The sequence below is a fragment of the Panthera pardus genome, unplaced genomic scaffold, assembly GCF_024362965.1.
Source record: "Panthera pardus isolate Hobbes unplaced genomic scaffold, ASM2436296v1 HiC_scaffold_8, whole genome shotgun sequence".
Lineage (NCBI taxonomy): Eukaryota > Metazoa > Chordata > Mammalia > Carnivora > Felidae > Panthera > Panthera pardus.
This window is the reverse complement of record NW_026527013.1, coordinates 87,179,082-87,206,072: the sequence shown is the minus strand read 5'-3', so window position 1 is coordinate 87,206,072 and position 26,991 is coordinate 87,179,082. Positions and strand designations below refer to the sequence as shown.

At 37.1% G+C, this 26,991-nt stretch overlaps 1 protein-coding gene across 8 annotated transcripts in view; it reads left to right on the top strand.

Annotated features, from left to right (window-relative positions):
- The window catches only part of PCLO (piccolo presynaptic cytomatrix protein), a 429,470-nt gene that overhangs the window by 2,996 nt on the left and 399,483 nt on the right, over positions 1-26,991 (top strand). For all 8 annotated transcript variants that reach the window (XR_008420455.1, XM_053897773.1, XM_053897770.1 and 5 more), the window contains exons 2-3: positions 3,547-5,344; positions 25,094-26,503. Coding sequence is in view for 7 of the 8 variants with exons in the window: in XM_053897773.1 (XP_053753748.1) it covers positions 3,547-5,344; positions 25,094-26,503 (3,208 nt within the window). In the remaining variant the exon portion in view is untranslated. The remainder of the gene's footprint in view (positions 1-3,546; positions 5,345-25,093; positions 26,504-26,991) is intronic.

The window sequence follows — 26,991 nt, the reverse complement described above, 5'->3', positions numbered from 1 at the left end:
GAGAGAAACAGAGATGGAGAGAGACAGAGAGACAGAGACAGAGAGAGAATCTTAAGCAGCTCCACATTCAGCACGGAGCCCGATGCAGGGCTCAATCCCAGGACACTGGGATAGTGATCTGAGTGGAAATCAAGAGTCAGAGGCTCAACCCACTGAGCCACCCAGGTGCCCCTGTGACTAGCTAGTTTTATAGCCTTGGATAATCTATTAGCCACTTTAAGCCCTAGTATCCTCTACAGTATAAAAATGAATAGATACTCCTGAAGTTGCTTGTATTTCTAATATCAAAAATTTTATGTGACTCAGCACTGTCAAGTGTCATTGCCTGATGTGTTCCATTAAAAAGTTTTTTTTTAGCATTCCAACTGCTTTTATATTCTTAGCCTTGAATACTGTTTACCTCATTTGTAGCTGAAATATTTTTTTCTGCTAAATGATGAAAGAAAAATTCTAATCTGGTGATGACAGTAGTAATGAAAGAGGGGTTGTTTAAAGCATGGGTAGTTACAAGCTAGAAGTTACAGGTTACAAACAAAATGTTCCTGAATTTTTGATTTATTAAAGACCCAGGGGAAGACAATTTTATTACTTGGTCAACTCATTCTATTTACAACTACAGGTTTGAGAAGGGCTTTACTGAAAAGTGCTTCTGATTAGCAGAATATTTCATAGGAATTCTGACTGAATCTGTTATTTTCTTTAGTATTCCTTTGCATCTCTCCAACTGGTAGACAACTCAACAAACATTTTTTCTTCCTAGAGTAGCAAGCCAAGCCCAGGTTCTAAAATGCATATAGAATGTTTGCACTTATGCCTTGGAAGGACTGCAGAAGACTTTGAAAATAATTGATGAAGCATTAATCTAGCATAAAACAAAAACCTGACACATTCATCAATTCATTGTCATCCATGTGTTCATTCATTCACTCATCAAACATGCTCTCTAGTTAACAGATTCGGTTCTAGTGATGCAAAGATGAGTGAAACACATTCCCTCTCTAGGAGGTCCCAGTCTAGTTTACAAGGCACAGATTGCATTTTCGTCATGTTTGTTTTTGACAGAGCAACTGTTACACCAAACAAAAATTCACTGAAAGACCATAGTTAGCTAAGACATCCTTATATTTTTGTTCAGGATTAAGCTTATATCTCTTTTAATGATTGTCCTTCTATTTCTCACATCCACATCTCTATGTTTTACATTAACTCACATCATTCTAGTAACTGAAATTAGTTTAAGTTGTAGGGCAATCTTCATATCTGTGTCAGTATTTTCTCAGGGCTTTTGTTAGACTGTATAACTTATACTTGTAGGAAGTACATACAATTGTAATTTCTGCTGGAAGCAGCTTGCTTTGAATTTTGGTGTTGATAACACAACTACTTGGTATTCACAAAGTTCATTTTTTATTTGTTTTGTACATAGGCTGGATTCTGTGAAATAACACAAACAATGATTAAGCTTAATAGTATTTTCAAGAGGATTTCGTTAAATTAAGAATAGATTTCTTTTGTACTCTGTTTAAATCTAGGTCTCTAGGACTCCACAAGGGAACCAATTCAAAAAAATGCCTAATAATTACTCATAAGACAGGGACTTCTCTAACGAAGTTCCTAAGAATGTGCCCTTTCATGGGAGTGGTAGATTTCATTAATTGAATGTGGATCATTTCCAGAATAATGTGAAGATCTAAACAGTGGAATTTCTGGAAATAATCCATCTTAGGTCATTTACTATGGCTTTTGCGGCCTGTAAAGAAACATTCAAAATCATTTTCCCAAAATGGAAATACGTAGCTTTTTAAAAGATAACTATCTTAGAACTGTTGGAATTAATTAGGGTAATAATTTTAGTTCCTCATTTCAGTTATCTCAAATTTCCTAATTTTTTTTTTTTTCCTGGAGGGAATTGCCAAAACTAGGAATTCTATTTATTTCTCTTTTATCAGAAAATCACTTCTTACATACCTTGGCTTGTATAGATTATTTCCTTTGGACTTGTTGCTAACTAGAGGGAATGCTTCTGTGTTTCTTTCTGTTATGCCTTATGACTTGATCTAACTCAAATTTCTGTATCCTTTGGGGAACTTCAAAAACTTAATTCATATTAGGTACTAAATGATCTGAAATTAAAAATTTATAATCTGGCCCATTAGCAAGTAAATTTTCACAAAACAAAACTTATAGAACTTTATTGTGATTATCTCATATTTTAAGTGCTACTGAATAACTTTCTCTTTTTTCTTTTAATTAAAAATAAATAAATCTTTTCCAAAATTAAAAAGCTACATTATCAAATGCAATACTTATAATTTTATTTGTTAACAATTCTAATATATCCTATTCTTTTTAGTTGCAACTTTATCAGTGAAGAATGGCTTATTTAAAAAAAATTAATGTATTTAATTTTTGGCTAAAAGTAAAAACTTACAATTATTTAGCCATAGTCATTTAAAAGTGATTATGTTTCCAAAACTGTTTAAAAAAAAATCCATCATGTATATTTGTCTATGAATTAAAAGAAATTTTGCAGATTAGTTACATTCTTAAAGCTGTTAATAATGAATAATATTACTAATAGCCTAACAGTGGCAAGAGTGTTACACAAAACATTAAGAGATTATTATATATTTTCTTCTGAGAAAAGTAACAATACCTTCAAAAATGGGGTCACAACCAGCTTATTACTAGTTGTATACCAGGCTATATCTCGAAATTCTGTAAGTATCAATTGTTATTTTGCATAGAGATCTCATTAAGTATTAGCTATTGGAATAATAATTAAATGACATAATATTTTTCTTCTACAAGAAATAGGGAATTATTTCTCAAAAATTTCTAATTAATCAAAGTAGGACTTTTCATTTTATGAAGTTTAATAAGGATAATATTTAATGGATATTTTCTTTGTAGACAGAGTAAAATTGAATAGACTATCAACTTTCTCAGCCCCTGGAAATGCCTGACATAACTTCCTTTACTAAACATTTCCCAGATGTCACACATGCCATATGTGACTAATTTAATTCTTGTAATCAAGTAAGACACACAAACAACATCAAAAAAAAAGTTTGGAACAAACTCCCACATTTTAAAATGATTAGTTTTAATTCTTGGTGCTGCTAGTATTTGGAAGAATAACATTCTTTGAACATGAACGTACTAGAACATGGCATTGCCTTGATTTATCAATTTAATATAATTAGGTGTTAAGTATGGCTGGATTCTATTAAGTGTAAATGTAAATAAACTATTATAAATAATGTCTAGCTAGATTTCTTATGTTTTCATGACTTACGGTAGCAGGTATTATTTTTGTTTTTTCCCCTTTTTGTTTACCTTCTTGTTGAAAATCTCTACCCATGTAAAGAAAGTAACAGAGGGATTAAACCTTTTCTGGTCACGTACAGTAGACTGCAAAAATGTGTTCTAATTATATTTATACATGCGTAATTTTGAGACTGTAAGAAAGTAATAGCTTTTTCATATTATTTAGAGTTGGGATAATTTCCATTATTTTTACTTCTTTTTGTTTCACTCTTCTAGGAAACAAGAGTTGGATAGTAGTCATCCTCCAAAACAATCAGGGAAACCGCCGGACCCAGGGCGTTCAGCTCCGCCTGGTCTCAGTAAGAGTAGAACTACAGACACTTTGAGGTCAGAGCAGAAGTTGCCTGGAAGGAGTCCTTCCACTATTAGCTTGAAAGAATCAAAGTCCAGAACTGATCTGAAGGAAGAGCACAAGTCTAGTATGATGCCTGGCTTCCTCTCAGAGGTTAACCCTTTAAGTGCTGTCTCCTCGGTTGTAAATAAATTTAATCCTTTTGATTTGATATCAGACACTGATTCATCCCAGGAAGAAACTGCCAAGAAACAAAAAATGGCTCAGAAAGAACAAGGAAAACCCGAAGGAATCACAAAACCTCCACCACAACAGTCACCTAAGCCAGTTCCTAAGCAGCAAGGACCTGCGAGGGTCCCACTGCAGCAGGATGGCTCTCCCAGATCAGTATCTTCTCAGCAACCAGAGAAGATTAAATTACAACCTTCAGGGACAGGAAAGCCAATTGAGGGGCTTACGCAGGCTCCTCAGACAGACCAGGCACAATTGCCCCTTCAAAGAGATGCAACCAGGCCTCAGACAAAACCGTCAGACACACTAAGGGGAGAATCTGTTAAACCCTCTGTGCAAAGCCCATCCAAACCACCTATTCAGCAGGGAGGTCCTGGAAAACCTCCAGCCCAGCAGCCTGGACCTGAAAAACTTGCTACAGCACAGCCTGGGCCTGCAAAGCCCTTAGCTCAGCAAACAGGGCCAGCGAAGGCCCTAGCTCAACAGCCGGGGACAGCAAAGCCCCCAGCCCAGCCACCAGGGACAACAAAGCCTACTGCTCAGCAGCCTGGGCCAAAGTCTCCAGCTCAGCCTGTTGGGCCTGCGAAGCCTCAAACTCAACAGGCTGGGTCAGACAAACTTCCATCTCAGCAGCCAGGGCCAGCAAAGCCCCCAGCCCAGCAGCCAGGGGCACCAAAATCTCCAGCTCACCAACCTGGGTCACAGTCTCCAGCTCAGCCACCTGGGCCTGCAAAGACTCCATCTCAGCAAGTTGGGGCAACAAAGTCTCTGGGTCAGCAGCCAGGGACAGGAAAAACACCTGCTCAACAGCCCGGCCCGGCGAAGCCCCCACCTCAACAGCCCGGCCCGGCAAAGCCCCCTCCTCAGCAGCCTGGCCCAGCAAAGCCCCCTCCTCAGCAGCCTGGCCCGGCAAAGCCCCCTCCTCAGCAGCCTGGCCTGGCAAAGCCCCCTCCTCAGCAGCCTGGCCCGGCAAAGCCCCCTCCTCAGCAGCCTGGCCCGGTAAAGCCCCCTCCTCAGCAGCCTGGCCCGGCAAAGCCGCCTTCTCAGCAGCCCGGCCCGGCAAAGCCCCCACCTCAACAGCCAGGCCCGGCAAAGCCCCCACCTCAACAGCCAGGCCCGGCAAAGCCCCCACCTCAACAGCCAGGCCCGGCAAAGCCCCCACCTCAACAGCCAGGCCCGGCAAAGCCCCCTTCTCAGCAGCCCAGCCCGGCAAAGCCCCCACCTCAACAGCCAGGCCCGGCAAAGCCTTCAGCTCAGCCATCTACAAAACCAGTAAGCCAAACAGAAGCTGGGAAACCTCTGCAGCCATCCACTGCTCCGTCTGCAGCCCAGACTCCAGGACAAGGCCTCTCTAAAACCATCTGTCCTCTTTGCAATACCACTGAACTTCTGTTGCATGTTCCAGAAAAGGCCAATTTTAACACATGCACTGAGTGTCAAACCACTGTGTGTAGCCTGTGTGGTTTTAATCCCAATCCTCATTTAACCGAGGTGAGTGTGTTTATTTATTGTGTTCATGCTCTTAAACCATTATCATTGCTTACACAAATGGTGTTTGGTTTATCACTGGTATGATAGGATGGCATTATTTTTCTCTTGTCCTTTCTTTCTCCCTCTCCTTCCTTCCTTTCTCTTTTTCTTCTCTAATTGTAAATTTAGAAAAAAAAAAAAGTTTTAAGCCATTTTCTCCAATAATAAGCCCAAAATGCTGCCACAATTTCTGATAACTTTGGCATATAAAGTCAAAATGAAATCAAAGATGCTGAGCATATACTCATTGCACTCTGTAAGATCCACACTATTTATTATTACTTACCATACAGTGATAATTACTTTAACTTTTAAATTCATACTCCTGCCTTCCAAAATTATGGTACTCTTAACTGGGATCATTTCTGTGCTGCAAAAAAAGTGGACCATGTTTTCCCATTATAAATACAATTTTAAACATTTTTTTAATGTTTATTTTTGAGAGAGGGACAGAGCGTGAGTGGGGGAGGGACAGAGAGACAGGGAGACACAGAATCTGAAACAGGCTCCAGGCTCTGAGCTGTCAGCATAGAACCTGATGTGGGGCTTGAACTCAAGCCGTGAGATCATGAACTGAGCTGAAGTCAGACATTTAACTGACTGAGCCACCCAGGAGCCCCATAAATACAATTTTAATATAAAATTAAGTACACTTTTCCAAACTATACCTCTCCTTTTCCTGCCAGTGATTTTGATATACCTTATGAAGTAATGTTTCACTTATTAGTTGAGAGTCATTAATAACAGCATAAGTCAGTTCGTAAAATGAAGTCCTAAGAGCAGGTTCAACATTGATGGGTGTATTCTCAGAAGGATCATATTTTATATTTTTAAGTCTTTGGGTATGCCTTCCTGACTATCAAATCATAAAGGGGCCAGTAGTGACAAATGATTGTTCATCATTGTTTACTCTGATTGAGGACAGAAAAATAATTCTCAAGAATTCAGTTAATGTTAACCTAGCACTTAAAGGCCCTGGATAAAATCAGATTTTGATAGGTGGAGATTTGGGGACATTCAGGGAGAAGGACAAAAGCCCCAAACAGCAACAAACATACACAAAACAAACAAAACACAAAACAGCAACAACAAAAAAACACTCAGAAATTCTCTGGAGTGAAGAAATAATACAGGGAAGGTGACATAATGAGATAAGTGAGAACAGAGAGGCCAGAAGAATACATTTTTAAAAGAAATCTGGTGGCTCCCACCCGATGAGAAGGTGCAGAAATCACTTAGTTTGTCTGGAGGACAGCTGTTAGTGGCTTATGTGTACATTATGTCTGCGAACAGCCCAGGAAGGAGCTGACAGCAGGCGATGAAGGATTGTGTGATTTAAATATCCCCGAGAGAGAAAACTTGTGTACCCTTGTTATAAATGAAGTCTATGTTACAATAATAACAGCATTGATGATCGTTGGTAGCTGTTAGATTAGTTGGGATGTTTGCTGCCAAGGAGAGATAAAAATGATGTAAATTAAAAATGTGCCAACTTCTGGTTTTTTTCTAAAGTATCATTTGTTCTTCTTATCCCAAAGTCATATTGACTACCTCAACTTTCCAGATAAGCCATTAAAAAAATTTTTTTTACATTTATTTATTTTTGAGAGACAGAGAGAGACAGAGCACAAGTGGGGGAGGGGCAGAGAGAATGAGACACCGAATCCAAAGCAGGCTCCAGGCTCTGAGCTGTCAGCACAAAGCCAAATGCGGGGCTCATAGATCATGACCTGAACCCAAGTTGGACACCCAACCAACTGAGCCACCCAGGCACCCCCAGATAGGCCATTTTTAATGATAACATTGCAATTAATAAGAACATGCTGCTTTCAAATTATAGCAGAAATTGGATTATAAGAAGTTTGTTTATATGTTGGTAGCTTTTAAAATTTTAATGAAGATCTCTTTCTGCTCGTACTATATGACATTGATAGGAATGTACAGTAATAATGACTTAAAGCAATGGATGATCATTTCATGAAATGTCATTTGCCAATTTATAAAGCAGAAACATGCAGTTGGACTTTGAAGCCACGTATATTATTTGAGTACCTGTTATATGGAAGACATTTTAATATAGGTTTGGCAGGATATAAAGATAACTAAAACATAAGGCTGATCATAACAGAATCAGAGTATTAGGTTAGATAATATATGCACAAGGAACCGTAATATGTGGTCACATGATAAGAGCAATGAGAGATGAACAAATACTGTGGAATAGGAAGCGTCATTTCTAGTGAGTGAGATTAAGGAAAGCTTCATGGAGAAAATGGCATTTGAGCTAGGTTTGTAAGGATGGATACTATTCCAACAGATAAAGGATGTGAAAGGGGATGATAATTTGGTCCAAGACCTAGAGCCAGAAAAATTTACGGGGTATTTAAGGAATCAGAGGTAAATCTAGGTTGGCTGACGTGGTGGGGGAAAATAGACAATGAGATTGGAGAGAAGTTGAAGTCAGATTTTGGCCTTCAACGTTTAGCAGGTGGTGATGAACATGCTGCTTTACGAAACATACTTGATTAATGTAGTCATACATTTGATCATTCATTCATTTTAGAAGTTTGTATCAAATGCTTCTTGTGAAGCACCAATGAGTGCTGTGACGCAATCAAGTATTCACTGGATATGGAGTCTTTCTTCTAGGAAATAAAATAGGGGAAATAAAAGTGGATATAAAAAAGAAATATATGTATATGAAAAGTAACTTTGTGTTGGGCTTTACATTTAACATAGTTCTTTCCTACTGGTTTAATCAAACTTAAATTTCCAAAAAATTCCATGGGCATATATTATCTGTACTATAGTTTTCTCTTTTCTAATAGTGAGAAAACTAGTGTTCAAGTGGTTACTGTGGTTACTTGTTAGGATCTTCATGGCAGTAAATAACCAAGCAGAATTCAAACCGAATCTCCTGATTCCCAATATATTTATTTATGGTAGAAGCAGAGATAAAGTGCTATGAGGTCAGAGGAAGAAAACATCACTATCAGTCGTGGGAGTGGGGTGAGGTTTGGGTATCATAATGATCTTTATGAAAACAGAAGAATTTGAGTTGGAAATGTGAAGAATAGCAGGAATATAGACACTTATAAAAGGAGTTGGGACTATGAGGGCAGGTCTACCTCACTAGCTCATTAAAGGAACGCATTCCCATTATTGTTGAGATGAACTTGGGCAAATCATTTAAACTTTCTGTAGCAAGGATGCCATTTGAAAAATGAATATAATAATCTATTCTCTGCCCAACACATTGGATTATTAGGATTATCTGAACATTTGTATGATAAGGTATTTTTAAATGCATTAAGTGCTTTTAAAGTTACAATATAATGCAATGTGGATAAGATTTAACTTTTAAAGTGTACTCTCACCTTTTTTTTTTTTTTTTTTATACTTGGATACAATATCATAAGTTGTTGGGTTCTGAGGTAGCAATCAAGAGCCATTTGATTATTTGATTTATCTTGACATTTCTTTCAACTTTATTTTTCCCCCATAAGTAAAAATGTCATCTGAGTTCTAATTCTAAACTCTTAATTTCTTTTTAATGTTTGTTTTTATTTTTGAGAGAGAGAGAGAGAGAGTCAGAGAAAGAGGGAGACACAGAATCCGAAACAGGCTCTAGGCTCCTAGCTGTCAGCACAGAGCCCGACATGGGGCTCAGACCCACGAACCATGATATCATTAACCTGAGCTGAAGTCGGACACTTAACCGACTGAGCTACTAATTCTGAACTCTTTTAAGAAGGCATCTTTCCTAATTCTGTCCACCAAATGGGCAGTTCCTCACTCCTGAATTATCAAGGGGGTTAGAGTTGAGAAATTAGACCTCTGGAGAGAGTCTGGGAGTTTCTATTTCAAGAGATAATAAGATAGATGAAATTTTGGGAACAATCACCATTTCTGAGCTGTTCTATGGATCCATGAGGAAGTGAACTTTTCTGCATCTTCTGAAGAGGATGTAATGCTCTGGGTCACATTGCCCTCAAATATTCAGACTGAGTAGACAGTTTTTCTATGCAGGACAGGGACAGAGGCGGGATGTTCTTTAATTCTTTAATTTACATTGATTTACTATTTTCAAGTTTGAGTATGCAAGTAACTCTCAGTATTATTACTTTTGTAGTCTGTGGATGAAATAGAATACTGCTCTCTTGTATCACTTCTTGAAAAGACTAGGAGGATTTCTCTGATATTTTTTATTACCAATGTATCAGAATTATGACAATATGTGCTTATGAACATCCTGGCTCTTAAATGGATACTGATCTGGGGAGGAAGGACTGGAGAGGTATCATCACTCTGACAGCAAGCTTTAGGGAAGGGGATTTGACTTCCTTAACTAGACTTGTGAGCTTTCTCCTACTCCTGTCATACACACACACACACACCTTAGCTTAAATATCTATGTGAAGAGGATGGTATTTAAACCATCGACTCTGGTGACTGTCAAAATGTGTGCTGCTCCAAATAAACGTTAAGAATCTACTGGCTCTAAGCCTAAACTTTTGATGCCAAGAGGAGTTTATAGCTATCTTTTCTTACCAGTCCATTAATGGAATAAACCTCAACAATGCAGGCTCTCTCTTTGGGCTTCCTTTCTGACACAGAAACTGAACATTTGCTTTCTACATAGCAACAAAAGCACTTTTTCTCGTTGTTTTTATTGTTCATATACTAGATATCTTTTGATACATAGCCTGGGGCAAGATTTAGGGAGAAATTTAAAGACTTGTCCCTCGTGTCTGAAAATTCTCCTGGCTCTTGTCAAATTTTGTAATCTATGAAATGACTTGTCATTTTTCAGTATGTTAATAATGAACCAAATGTTAGTTAAGGTGCTTTTTTTGGTCATATTTATTTTTGATCATAATGGACCATAGGTTAATCAGTCTCTTGGATGATACCAGGTATTTTATTGAACAAAAACATGGCCATATTTCCAGAGCTAAAAAACAAAACAAAAGCAAAACAAAAAAATCCCCAAAACACACACACCTAGACCTGCATATAAATTCCCTCCATTTATTAAAGCAAAACGAAACAAAAAATGGTGCAAGTTCTTTAGGTTGGCAAAATGACTTAACTGGACACCTCTTTGAGGTGGATAGGATGGCTGCATCTTCTGTTACTGGTGAGAGAAACTAAGGGCGGAAATGTGGAAAATGTGTTAAGAACTAGTGGGAAGGAGTAGAGCTCTGCCAAATGTCAGGAGGCTGGAGCCTGTGGAGAAAGAAAACCTGTTAAGAGCTTCCTGATGGTAGAGTAGCTGGAAGAATGTTTAGAAAAGGTGATATTCTCCTCTTAGTTGCTTGCTGATTTAGCACAGAGGTCTTCTCACCTCAAGTTCTAAGTAAAGTCGACAACACAGTTCCTCTTAAAAAGGAACACTGGGCACACGTTAAGTTCGCCTCCTATCTCCAAAGGTCTCACTTTTTAAAAGGTCTTTCCAGAAGTTAGGAAAGACCACCAGCAGTATAAGTTGGCATGTTGAATTTCTAGAAGATAGAAAATGGGAAGATGATGACAGAAAAAGAACCAAGGAAACCATCAAACAAGTGGCTTCCTCAGGGAAGCTCTCTAGGCTCTAAGCTAGGAATGAACAAATATAGAAAGCAGTGATGGGCTATGGGTAGTGATCAAACAACAAATTAAAGAATTGCAGTAGGAACAAATATGACTAGTGGACTCTTTCCTAATCTCCAATGGGAAGACGGTAGGGAGAGTCTTTATTTTTCTTTCCCTCGAGCCAAAGCCAAAGAATTCTCCAAATGAAGGGATGAGCTGCCTAATGGCCCCTCATGAGAAAACTAGGGACTTTGGAAGAGAATTAGAAGTAATGCCATTCTTGCACAATGGAATAATTTAAAGGCGAAAACAAATAAAACATTACTCAACTGTGAGTCAACCACTCTGATCTGTTACTGTCCTGTAAAGCTGTCCTTACTTGCACACTGACCCTCTGTTGTCCCATATCCTCTCCTTTAAAGGAGAGGATGAATGGAGAGGCAGAACTGTCCACACACACAGAAAAACCTCTGATGATTACCTAGTAAATAATGGAGACATTCACTGTAAATGACAGGCTTGAAGAGACTTAACTTGACATTTTAGCAGTGATACCACATGAAGGACACAGGTGAAACAGTGAAAAACAAAACAAAAGAAAAAACACGTGACCTCCTAGGAGAGCATTCATTCGGGACATATAAACAACTTATAAAAATTCTTACTGTTCTTAAGAACTGTTTAAGAGAATATTCCATAAATAATTAGCACGCTCAAATTTCACTGGGCCCACTTGATGGTCTGGAAAAGGCCTAAGATTTTTCCAGATTGTAGAGCAATTTAAAAAATTAGGCAACTACTTACCGAACCCTTACTGTGTTTCAGGCACCGTTCTAGATTTTGGGCATCTAAGAGTGAACACAGTACACAGAAATTCTCTCCTCATGCAGTGTGTATTCTAAGAGTGATAAACACATAAAATATATAGCGTGACAGCTGGTGATAAATGTTATTGAGAGAAATGAAGTAGCAGAAGGTTATAGCCTGGACCATGGGTGGGAGGGGTTGGGTGGTGAGAGTTCCCTCATTCCCATTGAAGGATTAGAGGCTTGAAACTGATAGATAACTTGGGAATCTGGTATTTTTAATAGTGACTAAAGGTTTAATTTGTGTATATAGTTGTAGCGAAAGCTTGGATTTTGGAATGGTTAAGGAAGGAAAGAGTGGGGAATGCACCTAGGAAGGTATAGAACTCTGAGATTTTCCTCTTTACTACTTCCTGTAGTAATATAGAGACTGGAGAATGGGCATTTTATCTCCGGTGTGGGGCTGTTTCTGGATGCCTGCCAATGGAGTTGTAGACATTTTGGGGAGGTGGTTATTTATAACTCTGGGGGATCTGGGGCCCTAAGAGAAATATTAAAAATCATGGAGAGTGTATCAAAGAACTCTAATAGGAGTTACAGAAAGAAAGAATCAAGATGGTGGAGATAAGCTCCAGAAGAAATTTCTCTGAGGTAAAGAAAGATTGAAGTCTTCAGAATGTAAAGGCCTACTCACTGGCCATTCAAAATTAATAAAATGACTGATAGGTGTATCCTGGTAAAATATCAGATTTCCAAAGATAAGGAGAAAACCGGAAAGGCTTACACAGAGAAAAATGATATCATCTACAAAAAAAAGATGAGAAATCAAACAGCTACAATCCTCATAATCAGCATAGAAGACAGTAGATAGGGAGCACTTTCTTTAAGTTTCTAGATAGGATGATAATATGAATTCTGTACCTCGGCAAGATATCGGGAGAGAGTGTGAGGGCACTTAAGAATGTGTTAACACATGAAAGAATGCAGGCAAGTTATCACCTCTCTCTCTGTCTATATGTACATGTGTACCTATCTATACATACATCATAATCAGTAGAGGAAGTTCTTTTATTAAAATGGAAAATAAAAAGAATGGATGGAAAATGTGATTACAAAATGGTGGTAGAATGTGAGATGATATTACATGATACAGAAATCAAACTGAAAAAGTTATGCCTTATTTTATTGTGTGTTAAAAATAGGTAGTTCATTAAACATAATTTCTTGGAGATTGCTTAAGACAGTCCTAAAGTAGTGGTAATATAAGGTTGTCTTGAAGAACTGTAGCTTCTGTAGTAAGGTAAAAATTCATAATATTTTAAATTTATAGATCAAAACTTATTTGATACTATAATGGCAACCACAAGAAAAAATCAAAGCAAAACTTAACACTGATTCTGGAGAGTTAGACTTGGTGGTAGAGAGAGAAGGTTTTACCTTTAATGTCATACCTTTTTTGTACTTTTTTTTTAACCTTGTAAATTCATGTTACAATTAACACTTAAAAAAACCCTCATTCATCAAATGATTGGTGGAACAATTTATATGATGCGTCAGAATGAATAAAGGATTTAGATTCTTGATTTTTACATCTTCAGTGTGAGCATTTTACTAGATGAAGTGCCAGGAATTTTGGGTTCTAAATAACAATGGTGACCTGAAGGGCCTTATGCCTGTAATGGGAAATTTGGTCAGTTTTTAATACATTCTTAGTCACAGCCGTGTATGCTTTAACTGACACTGTTTTTTGTTGTTGTTGTTGTTGTTGTTGTTTGTTCATTTGTTTTATTTTGAGAGAGAGAGAGAGAGGGAGAGAGAGAAAGAATCTTAAGCAGGTTCCATGGTCAGCACAGAGCCTGACATGGGGTTTGATCTCATGATGGTGAGATCATGACTTGAGCTGAAATCAAGAGTTGGAGGCTTCACCAACTGAGCCACCCAGGTGCCTGTAACTGACAGCATTTTTATGTGAATCCAGTGAAGGGAAATAGATGCTATTGATGCTAAATATAAGGTTCTTATATTCTGAAGTTAAAGGACTTTTTTTTTTTTTTTTTTTTTTTTTTTGCTATTCTCTGACAATCCATATGGTATCATTAATAGGATTTAAGTAAAGGATATCTTGATTTTAACAGAATTTATCTTCCTTTAAAATAGTTTTCTAATGAATTTAAATGAATAGAAATACCCAGTTAGTCATTAAAAGCTCTATATTACTTAAATATGTCTACAGACACCATATTTATTTAGCTCTCATTTTTTGATATGCTTCAATTTGCAACGTCTTTCTCATGACTTGGATGTTCCCTGTATAAAATAAATATTTCTCATGTCTACCCATTAAGTTTAGTCATTAGCATCAAAGCCTTTTTTTGTTTTTTTTCATTTTCAGCTCTTAAATGACTAGATGTTTCAGGTGACTTTCTGCGTATCCAGCTTTTGGCTTTTATAATATCTACTAAGGCTGTTGTTACATATCATTGCCCTGGTATGATGATATATATAACTTGGTAAGGACAGATGTTCTGTTGTGAAAGCAGATACCCACACCTACACAAAATCATTTACTGGATCAGTAAACTTAATAAAGTGCTGGGTTAACTTGCTCATTGTTCACATCCCTTGAGAAAACATATCTAACACTTGCTCCCCTTCCATATCTTAATTAGCTTAGATTAAAATGAGCTCTTCCTTGCAAATATGTCAAAGATAGTGCCTTGAAGATAAAGATGTAAATAGTCTGGTAGAAGTTTATAATTATTTTCCTTAAAGTAGTGCCCACATCAAGTGCATCAGTAAGGCATCAGAAGATCTGGGATGTCCTCCTAGCTTTGCCCCTCACACGTACGTATTTTTGCTGATATTCCTCTGAATTTACTTTGAAGTTGTTGTAGTTACCTTTGATAAAGGAGAAACAGCTTTCCCATAAACAGTGCTTCTTGCCTTTTTCTTCCTTTAGTAAAAAAGGGAGATAGGTCTTTGGTCGCAGAAAGGAGAGATCTTAGTTTGAACACTGCATTTCAGACTGTGCACTAGGATCTCTATATGATTTTTGTCATTTAATGCTCTTTTAATAAGGTGGTATTCACATTTTAAGGGTGACTAAAGAGAGTAAAGCAATCAGAACTCATATTGTAAAGTCATTTGAAATCTTCAGTGTTTCTTTATAAATTAACCATCAGATGGCCCTTTGGAAAACTGGAAGCAGTATGGGATTTTAGACTTGAAAAGTGTGCATATGAACCCTAGCTCGGCTGCTTACTTGATGTATGGTTTGATCAGGCCATTCTATTTTTCTGAATATTTAGTTTTCTTAGATCTAAAAATATTCATAAAGTAAAAAATCACATTTGGCAATATAAGTGGAAGTGCTTTGAAATTGAAACTAGTAGATAAACATTTTTTTATTATCATCATTATTGTGAATCTTTATAAAAATTCTGAAAGGTAAGTAGGGATAGTGTCATCATTGTTAACTCCATTTGTCAGTGATAAAATGAAGTTAGGGACTTGAGGTGACTTATATGGTCACAAAATTACTTAGTAGTGAATCCCATACAAGAACTTAGATCTGCTGACCCCAAATTTAGCATCATTTTTTATAAGAGACCATGTTCTCTTTAAATAGACCACTCCTTAAATTTGTAGGTTAAAGAAAGAATGTGTGCATGTGTGTAAATTTTACATATTCTTAAAGTTAAAAAAAAATTTACTTGGCGGCAGTTTATTTTTGGAATTTAGTGTAAACAAAACTGAGGTCCAAGAACAGTGGTTTTATACCTTCCTACTCACTGTTGCTCAAACCAGAGCTTTATACTGCTGAGTTCTTTTTGTTCTTTAAGAAAACTGTGAGCTCTACTCTTCGCTAGCCACTCTGTTAGATTTTGAAAATATAGATGATGAAGTTGATAACTTTTTTTCAGTGTCAAGAACTGAACTCAAAGTCTAAAAGGAGGGGTGATAATTTAGCAAGTGAGGATGGAAACTTGTTTGTAGAATAGAATATAATGAAGTTTATATAGATAAGATCCAGTCTCACCTGAATATAAAACGACTAACCACTTTTTCTATGTTTTTCTTTAATCAAAAATACAGATTTTAAAAATCAGTTGTAAAACAATTGATGGAGATATGACATTTGTATCATTTGTTCAGCAAAGTTAGAATTTTCAGTAGAATTCATGGAACAACTCATAAGAGCAGATTTCTGCTTCAACAAAAGAAAATAAGTCAGTGGTAGGCATTATAATGTGAATATGTGATTGGGAATTCTGTAGTTACAAATGTTCGGAAAAATTTTAATGTATAAATTTATGTTTTTAAACGTCACAGAAGAAGGATTTAAAAAGTGGTCATAAGGAAATAAATGGTAATGAAAAATGTGGATGGGGTCTACAAAAAATTGAAAATAATATAAAGGTTATTAAGTGTAATTTTAAAATCACACTTTCTGGGGTATCTGGCAGGCTCATTCGGAGGAGTGTGTGATTCTTGATCTCAGGGTTGTGAGTTTGAGCCCTACCTTGGATGTAGAGATTACTTAAATAAATGTTAAAAATACAATAGAATATGACAAAATAAAATAACTGTTTCCTTAAAGACATTCTTGAAAATGGGCATACGTACAACTACATAAAATTTGAATAAATACAAGTTATAAGTGGCTCCCACTCACAGAAAGCTTAAAAGAGGCTAAAATACTCATGAAATTTTGTTCTTTTAACAAAAATTTAATATACTTTAAGCATTTAGTATATTTTTTGAAAAAGTATTTTTTTTCCTTTCCAACTCAATGTACAAATGATTATCTTAATTCCAGTGAGCATCTGACTGAATTAAAGATCTGTAGCTTTGAAGGGTGCCTGGGTGGCACAGTTAAGTGCCTGACTCTTGACCTCTGCTCAGGTCATGATCTCACATTAGTTCAAGCCCCAAGTTCTCTCTTTCTCTCTGCCCCTCCCCCACTTGCACACATGTTTGTGAGTGTGCACGCTCTCACTCTGTCAAAAATAAATAAGCTTAAAAAAAAAGATATGTAGCAATAAACAAAAAAAAGATACATAGCTTTCGGCATGTATAATGCGTTCACAATGTTTATGTGACCTTTGGTTCTTTTTACTAATGGAATTTATATCTTCATTTTTACATGAAATAAGAGGACAATTCAACAAGCTGTTTGCAGACACAGCCTAATTGGAATTATTGTATCACAGGCTTCAAAACTGTGTGATAGCTCAAGGTGTATGTTAATCATTAAAGTTCTAAAAGTTGGAATTTGCCATATGAGAGACCGTTTAGAAATGTTAATGCATAGTATTATGTAAGTTCACTTGACTGATTAGGGATTCTCCTCTCTGTGTGACTGTAATAGAGTACAGATATATTTTCATGTCTGTGTAGTATAATAATTTTTTAAGTTTTGCTTGGTGAAAGTGGTTTTCTTGTTTTGGACTGCACTGACAAACATTAAACTATGCTTTTTTTTTTTAATGTTTGTTTATTTTTGAGAGAGAGACAGTGAGCACAAGTGGGGGAGGGGCAGGGAGAGAGGGAGACAGAAATTCCAAAGCCAGCTTCGCGCTGACAGCAGAGAGCCCCATGCGGGGCTTGAACTCACAAGCCGTGGGATCATGACCTGAGCCAAAGTCTGATGCTTAACCAACCCAGGTTCCCCAAACTGTGCTTTTTTTAATTGATCTGATTTTTTTTTAGGATTTGCATATATTATTGTTAGTGTTTGCTGAACATCATTATGCTTTAAGAAGGAAAACATTTTATGTTTAGTGTATATTTCATGAGGTTTGGTAATGGTTACTGAATTATGCAGCAGAAATTTGTAATCTGCACACTTTCAGAGAGAAAGTATCCTTCCCACTTCTGGATGGACCGTTTTAAACTAAACTGTTGCCCAAGTTGCTAAGCATGTCATCACATTTCTGAGGAATGCTAGTGCCCTGTTTTTAGCCAAAATAAATTGTGCATTAATATGCACAGCTAAAGATGTCAGCTACAGCGAGCCATCTGCAGCCAAACTGCTCTCAGTGAGTAACTGCCTCTGTGGAGGAGGTCCTGTGGCTTGGGCAGTCCTTGAATAGCAGAAAACAGAATGTTTTCAAGTGATAGCTTGGTTTCCTCTTTATAATAGGATACATTGCATTATTATATAATGTAGGTTATGCAATTATGTCTTTTATGGCCTTCAAAACAATACAAATAGTACAATATAAGATATAAATAACATACTCAGTAAATACTTGATGAGAATTTGATGAAAAATAGGAAAAAAATCAGAGTAATTAAATCATGAGAAGTGGTTGCTCCATTTGAGTCCATGTGATGAGAGGAGAGAAGAAGGAATAATTGGAAGAACACTTTAAACTGAAAAATTAAAAAAGAAAATTAAATCGGAGTCTAAGTACTGTGGTTCATACTATAGTAGTGAGAGCTGAGAAGGGTAGACCTTGGAATATTAAGTGGTAAAGGAGGAAATCCACTGTGGCCTGTAAAGATGGGTAATATTCAGGTAAGTGGAGGAGGAGTACACATTGGGCTGTGCATCATGACTAACATAAGACAGAAAGAGGATACTGCCGTGACAGAGTAAATGGTACATATAGATGTCCTGGTCTGCAGAAAAGTTTAGTTGTTATGCTTCCAGAAGTAGGAACCCAGCAAGTTTTGTTTTATAGGGACAGGATGAAAACATGATTGAAGAAAATTTATTCTGCAGCTCATGTGAATTGGTGTGCACATCAACACATATAAATTCCCAACATCGTGTTATTCTTTTGATGTTCCATTATTTCCAGTAGCATGCTATGTTGAACAGAGATTGCATTATAAATCTTATGTAGACTTTGTGTTTAAAATTTGCAGTCTGGAGGGCAGTGAAGACTGGATGTTAGTCATTAGGGCTTCTAGAGATTTTTTTTTTTTTTGAGAAATTTTTAGCTAAATAGATTAATAACAGTAATAACAGTTTTGAGCAAGAGCATTCTTTAATTCTAGAACACCAACATTTGCCAACTCACCTTGATGCTTAGATGTATTGAGTTAATTATTTTAAATTATTACTGAAGACACACTCTTAAAAATCAGAATATAATATTTTAGTAATCAAAAGTTTTTCTAACTTTGTTTGAAAGTGGCAACATTAATTGAAACTCTCTATATGCAGTTCACAAACTTAAGTGATACCTCTTAAAACATTTAAATAATACATTTATGATTATTCATCAAAGTCCTTAGATAATGAAGTTGTGTTACTGTATTTCACAGCTGTGATAAAAAACAAAGTTTCAACAAAGTAGAACCCAGGGGTTTGGATTAAACAGGGAGGTGTGTTATATTAATTATATGCAGGACTACGCTAGAATACATAGTGACCTCAGAATGAGCAGAAATCCTGGCTAACCAGTCTCTTATCCCATTTATGCAGCGTATTAAATTAGAAGAGTGAATGAACAACTTTATTCCTTTCTTTTATTCCTTTCCAAAGAGCTAATTGAATTAGAGTAGCTCATTAAACAGTTGTGTCTCTAGACCTTGAATTCATTTGTATACTTTCTGTAAGTAAAGCTTTGGGTGGGGAAAGCAAAAGATGACTATTTTTTCCTTTTGCTATGTAAACTCTAGAATTGCAAATAGCTGAAGCAGGATGTGTTTTTTTAATAAAGTTGCACTCATTCATTTTAATGTTTATATATTGAAGATAAGAGTTCTTGGACACATCGATATAATTGTTTATATATATTGTTTATATATATAATATATATATATAAACAATATATATATATATATATATATATATATATATATATAAACAATATATAATTGTTATATATTGAAGATAAGAGTTCTTGGACACATCGATATAATTGTAGGCTTCCCTGGTATTGTCTCTTTCATTTTTGCCATCATTTATCAGGTGGATGTGGATGAGTATAGTGTAATGTTAGGGAATAGGTGTTAGTTGTGGCAAGGGACCTGGAAACTTGTTGATGAAATATTGGTGGAGGGTTTCTTCTGTGAACCAGCCTTGGCCTTGAATATTGTCTGACTTCTGTGGCATGGGGAAGAAGTCATAAGGACTGAAGTGTTCTAAGATCCTTGTTTATGGCTACATTGGACCGAAGACCCAATCATGTAGAAATAGGAGAACCAACTGTATTACAGGCATGGGTACCAAATGGAATGGGCAGCGAGTGTCTGAGGCACTGATGGCAATTAATTCAGGTTAATTTTCCTCAGACTTAGAGACAAATGCTTAATTTTAGAAATGAAGCAAGGCAGTAGTTGCCTCTGGGCAGGGAAAATATGTATGGTTAACAGGTATGGCGATTATGAGGGACTCTTTTCAGTTTGAATCAAAATGGGAATAGATTGTCCATGGGCAGAGGTATCCAGTCAGGTTCTGGGGAGGTTGGCATGTAACCAGAAAGTGAAGGCCGAAGCCTGTCATACAAACTGCGTAAACAGTGGGAAGTAGCAGAGTAAATACAGGAAAGCTGTAGCTTGAAGAGCACAGACGTTCTCAGTTAATTTATTTCATTCAAACCAGCTCAAAAACGGTGGACATCTATCATGCTTAAAGCGTTAGTTAGACCCCAGGGGGTTGATAGAAAGACTCCTAGATAGAAAGTCCTTACCATTCGTTGCTTACCATCTTTTTAGGGGATATAGATTCGGAAATAGAAGGATGATATAAGTGCTAGCATGATAACATTAAGGAAATGAGATACTTTCAATTTCCTGCAAAAGATTAACTTTATTTCACAGTTTTGGGAGAGGCATCGAGGTGTGAGGGGAAGTAGTTAGAGTCACCCCCTTCTGTGGTTGTTCGTTTTGCCTGGGTTATGTTTTTGTGAGGGGTAAAGTACCTGTGCAATCACAAAGGCCAAGTGAGGGACAGTGGCTTTGGAAACATGCAAAGATGAATGGGAAAGTACGTTTCATAAGCAGCGTAGACACACTTGAATAATGGAGAATGCAGTGCAAATACTATGGGATTTATAATGCCAAGGACTGAGAGGCCAAAGGCACTGTTACTTCTCTGTGTGCATCGTGAAAGACACGGCCCCACAGAAAAGTTAAAGGTGGTTTGTGATGCTGGAGGTGGGGTGCAGCGGGGGGCGGGTTGTGGACTTTTTCATTTTCTCAGTGTATGGGAGGTTTGCTTTTGTTTTTGTTTTCCAGTTGATCAGGGAGTTGGAAATGCCACTGTTTCCAGGACTAGATTAAGTGCTGAGATGCAAATCATTTCTATTTTCAATGGATTTGGCCAGTAGAATTAAATATAAAGGAGGCTCTTTCTAAAAAAATCCTAAGAGGATAAAAAGCTTTTCATACTGTGATCTCTACAATGATTTTAACCTGTATTCTAGTGGCGAGGAGGAACATGGAGGCGTCAAAATGTTTTTTATGTGTTGTTTATCAAAGTGAAGAAAATATGGTCATTAAAAGAATAAAAGTTGAGACCATGGAATCTCTCAAAAAAAAAGGGTGTATTAAGAGAAAAAGAGAAGAAGAGGTGACTTGGGTTTTCTACCTCTCTTCCTGACTCTCCTTTGTGTCCTTATGTGGAAACAAGAGTCATATGCATTCATAAACTAGAAGGACACATTTGATTTTGGAATAAGGGCAATATAGAATGTTTCCAAGTTTTAATATAAATTATGCATTTGATATGCTATGGTAGTGTACTAATTTTGCAGTGGTTCAAGGTGGAGTGAGAGCCTACTGGCTAGCTATGTGTGAAACTCCAACGTTCACATTGCACAGAGACTGAATATTTTGCTGAAAAAACCAAATGAATCCAAGGAAGTGTTCAAGGGGGAGAGTGGAAGGAAACTAGGAAGTTTCCTCGCAGGATGAAAGGAAAAAAGGAGTCATTACAGTATCATCAGATATAGTATCTGATACTATATCTGATGACACTTAATATATACCTGTAATAACCTTAAAGTTATAGGGGTGCCTGGGTGGCGCAGTCGGTTGAGCGTCCGACTTCAGCCAGGTCACGATCTCGCGGTCCGTGAGTTCGAGCCCCGCGTCAGGCTCTGGGCTGATGGCTCGGAGCCTGGAGCCTGTTTCCGATTCTGTGTCTCCCTCTCTCTCTGCCCCTCCCCCGTTCATGCTCTGTCTCTCTCTGTCCCAAAAAAATAAATAAAAAATGTTGAAAAAAAAAAATTAAAAAAAAAAAGTTATATTACATGTTAACTTGTTTCTTATCTGATTTTTCTTCTGTAATCCAGCCTCCAGGAGACTAGAGATTTTTTCTCTTTTATTCAGTGCCATAGGCCAAGTAGAAGTTACCCGATAAATACTTGAATAAAGAAATGAATAGGTGGGGTGTCCTGGCTGGCTCAGTTAGTAGAGCATGAGACTCAATCTCAGAGTTATGAGTTTAAGCCCCATGTTGGGCTAAAGTAGAGCTTACTTAAAATTAAAAACGAATAAGCGTATGAATTTTACATCGACTTTGGCCATAACACTTGTCAAAAAGAAGAAGAGCAATTTAACTATAATGCAAGTCACTAACCCTAGGAGTTTGTGATTTAAGGTGGTTATTATGGATATACATCTCATAATATTTTGTAGAAAAAAATCAATGAGAGAGACTAGGTAAAAAATTATGCTTTTAATTATAGTTTCTTTTATCTTGTTTGCATGATTATAAGGTGCTTTGGTGTCAGTGAAGGCTGTGGAAAAAGACAAATGAGAAAAAATAAACAATAGAACAGCACAAGTGTCATTGAGAGTAGGGGAGATGGTCAAGTAGGTAGATGCCTATTTGGAGGAATTTCTGTCCATCAAGAAGGGGGTAAAATCGGGTGAAAGTCTCCTAACATTCTAGCTTACCTTTTAAGTAGCAATTGTTTCTCTTTTGGGATTCAAATATTTATATGTATAAAAAGTTATTATGTGAGATGCTTCAAACATACAGAAACATAAAGATAATATAAAAGTACGTAGATCTTCAACTGCCATATTGAAAATAAATGTAATGAACGCTCAAGTACTTTCTACCTATTTTTTTACAAGTTTTTAGTAAATATTTCCATCAATTTATTTTCTGTATTCCTTAAAAACAAAAAATTCATAAGTTTAACACTTATGCTTTAAAATATTGTACACCAAAAGAAAACCAATTCTCATTCATGCTGCAAGTTGGTCTATGTTCTCTTTACTTCTGTTACTTTCTACCTATTTTTAACAAATATTTTAATTTTACTTTATGATTCACACTTTTAAACAGAAATAAGATGTTAGAGTTGAGAATCTTTTTTAATCTTCTCTAAACAAAAGTTTACTTGACCATGAGATTGCAAAATAAGTCCTTTCATACTGGCCAATGAGTTTAAATAACTTCTGTGTGCTTTTTATTTTAAAGCCTTTTTAATAATTAAGAAAAAATTCAGTAAAATTAAAAAAATTTTTTGAATTAAAAAAAATTTTTTTTTATTAGAAAACTTAATAGGGGTGCCTGGATGGCTCAGTTGATTAAGTGTCTAGCTTCGGCTCAGGTCATAATCTCAGGGCTCAAGAGTTCAAGTCCCACGTCGGGCTCTGTGCTAACAGCACGGAGACCGGAACCTACTTCGGATTCTGTGTCTCCCTCTCTCTCTCTGCCCCTCCCCCACCCATGCTCTGTCTCTCTTTCTCTCAAAAATAAATAAACATTAACAATTTTTTAAATCCTTAACAGTATCAACTGTGAAATAATTAAAAAAAAATTAAGAGCTTGGGAAAAGTTAGTTCCATTTCTTTTCAAAAGAAAATTCTTTGCAGGTAAAGTGTATGTTTTTTGCCAGCCTAACACTTGACACTTTTGTACTATAGAAAACTTTTCTGGTATCAATGCTCCATATATTTAGTTTTCAACCATGTAGAATTCTGTACAAAGAACCTCAGTGCCAAACTGGTAACACTGGTTACTTTGGGTGGAAAAGATTACATCACATAGAATTTGACATTCTAAATGATTTTGGAAGTATTTAAAATTTTGTATTATAAGCAGAAATTATTTTGAAATTTAAAAAAGAGGTGAAGGGGCACCTGGGTGGCTCAGTCAGTTGGGTGGCCGACTCTTGATCCAGCCCCATGTTGGGCTTCGTGCTGAGCACGGAGCCCTTAGCTTAAGATTCTCTCTCTCCCTCTGCCCCTCTCCCCCACTGGTGCACTCTCTCTTGTTCTTAAAAAAAAAAAAAAAAAAAAAAAAGTAAATGTTAGACATAGGTAGTTTTAAATTATATTCTGAAATAAGTATGGAATTCACTGTCTCCTTTTCATAATTGATGTGACATGAAATGAGCAGATCAACTTACTCCTAAAGCTGTGTATGTGTGTGTTATGTATATTTCACATGTATACGTATCTCACCAGTTAAATCAATATATTGCTTAGTTATATTGCTCTTTCTAGTATATTCATAAAACTTTAAAGAAAAAATATTTCCTCTGTAAAATCATGGTATTATTTATGATAATTTGAAGGGATGCCATTATTTTTTCCTTATTTTCTTAACAGAGAATGTTTTCTTTCTAACCCAGTGTGGTTAATAATTTTTGTTTTCACACATTTGATTATGTTGCCTTGGAGGGGAATGTAATGCTCTGCTAATTTAAGAAATTAGCAATGTGTTAATAATTTGACAAGCGTACTCTGGGTTGTATAACTGAAAACTGTTCATGAGCCATCAATAGAGAAAATATCTAATGTAACTGATTTATGGAATCTATTATGTTATAACTCTTCTTTTTATGATACAGTGTTTTCTGTTTCTAGTGGTAAACATGCTTTCAGTGAATCAAAGGCAAAGAACAACAAAATTAATATTAGAATAAAAAATCTTTTTATGTTTACTTTTTATTTTCCTTAAAATATACAGTGTTTAAGTCTCTGAGGTTCATTAATTATATTTCAGTATAATTAACATTTTATTTTTAATTTTATTAATTTTTTTTAATGTTTATTTACCTTTGAGAGAGAGAGAGAGAGAGCATGAGCAGGGAAGAGCAGAGAGAGAAGGAGACACAGAATCCGAAGCAGGCTCCAGGCTCTGAGCTGTCAGCACAGAGCCCCATGCGGGTCTTGAACTCACTAGCCTTGAGATCATGACCTGAGCCCAAGTCGGATGCTTAACCTACTGAGCCACCCAGGTGCCCCAACATGTTAATATTTTAATATAAACTAAGTGAACTAATTTGATCTATATTTTGTTTCAAATGATGAGCGACATAGCGTCAAGTGGTACCATGCATTTTTAAAAATGTTTTTGTGTTTTCACATTGTTACTCTCTCACTGACCATTATTTTATATTATTTCTAGATAAAAGAGTGGCTCTGTTTAAACTGTCAGATGAAAAGAGCTCTCGGAGGTGACCTGGCTCCAGTTCCCTCATCTCCTCAGCCTAAACCGAAGATTGCCCCTGTTGGTCCTGCATCTGCCGTGGGCAAACCATCCCCACAGCCACAGCACACTTCTCCAAAGAAGGATACTGTACCCAAGCAGGAGATCTCGAAGGCACCTGAGTCTAAGAGGCCCCCACCTCTAGTGAAACAACCGACCATTCACGGCTCTCCCCCACTTGCCGCCAGGCAACCTCCAGCGGCGGCGGAGCCTTTGCCCAAGCCAGCCCCTCCCAAAGAGCCCTCGGTTCCCTCTGAGCAGGCCGAGGTCCCCGTGGCTGACGATAAACCAAAGCAGCCCAAGACGGGAAAGCCAGCCACAGATGTCTCGTCTTCATCGTCAGTAGCAGCAAAACCTGATATTCCAAGCCCCAAAGTACAGCTGGAAGATCAAGAGATAATAACCCCTCCTCTAAAAACAGACGCTGCCAAACCCTCCCAGAGTTTTCCACCAACGGGAGAAAAAGTCACCCCGTTTGATTCTAAAGTCATACCCCGACCTGCATCAGATTCGAAAATTATTTCACATCCTGGGCCCAGCCCAGAGGGCAAAGGTCAAAAACAAGCTGATCCAGTTCAGAAGAGAGAAGAGCCCAAGAAAGCACAAACCAAAATGAGTCCTAAGCCAGATGCCAAGCCGATGCCAAAAGGGTCACCTCCACCCGCAGGCCCAAGACCTCCCACTGGCCAAACTGCCCCCACAGCTCAGCAGCCCCCAAAGCCTCAGGAGCAGTCGCGACGTTTCAGTCTGAATCTGGGAAGTATTACCGATGCCCCTAAATCGCAGCCCACGACTCCTCAAGAAACTGTGACTGGAAAACTCTTTGGGTTTGGAGCATCAATCTTCAGCCAGGCATCAAATTTAATCTCCACAGCAGGCCAGCCTGGGTCTCAATCTCAGAGTGCTCTTGGAGTCCCAACAAAACAGGGCCCTCCTCCTTCACAGCCACCTCCTTCTCAGGGGCCACCCAAATCCACAGGTCAGGTACCACCGGCACCTGCAAAGGTTGTACCTGTGAAAAAGGAAGCAAAAGCTCCAGTAGTTGAAAAATTAGAACCCAAATCTGAACCAGTTCCAACAGTAAAAAGAACAGAAACAGAAAAGAAGCCTCTGCCTGTTAAGGATAGCAAACCTCTAACAACTGAGCCTCAAAAGGCTGTCCTTCCCCCCAAATTGGAGAAAACTCCCAAACCAGAATCAGCATGTCCTCTCTGCAAGACTGAACTCAACATAGGTTCTAAGGATCCTCCTAACTTCAATACTTGCACCGAATGCAAGAATCAAGTGTGTAATCTCTGTGGATTTAACCCTATGCCACACTTGACTGAGGTAAGCAATTTATATATTATTTACGGATGTGACTCTATCATGTTTATTGTGAAATATTTTGTTAACCAAATTTCTAGACCAAAAAAACCTCCAAAAAATAGACAAAAACATTTCTAGTAAAGAAGGTATATCAATAGTGATGTCATAGAAGAAGTTTCAATTACTTATTACATGCTTAGTTTATTACTAAAGTTTCATGTAATTTGTATTTTTCTGGATTATGCACCAGAAGTAAGAAGATGAAATAAGTTGACAATTTAAAATAACAATTAACGCATTCCTTCATGAATTAAAGACCTGTAGCTTTGGAATCGTATCCGGTTTTCACTCATTAACGCCAAATAAGGTTCTAATTTACCATTCCCATTATCTCCAATCCCTTCTGTCTCTCCTACCTTAAAGAAAGTTTTGGTTGCTTGCAGATCCCAAAACAACATGAGGTCTGTTATTTTACAAAATTCTTAAGAACTTAGTATAAGTTAATATTG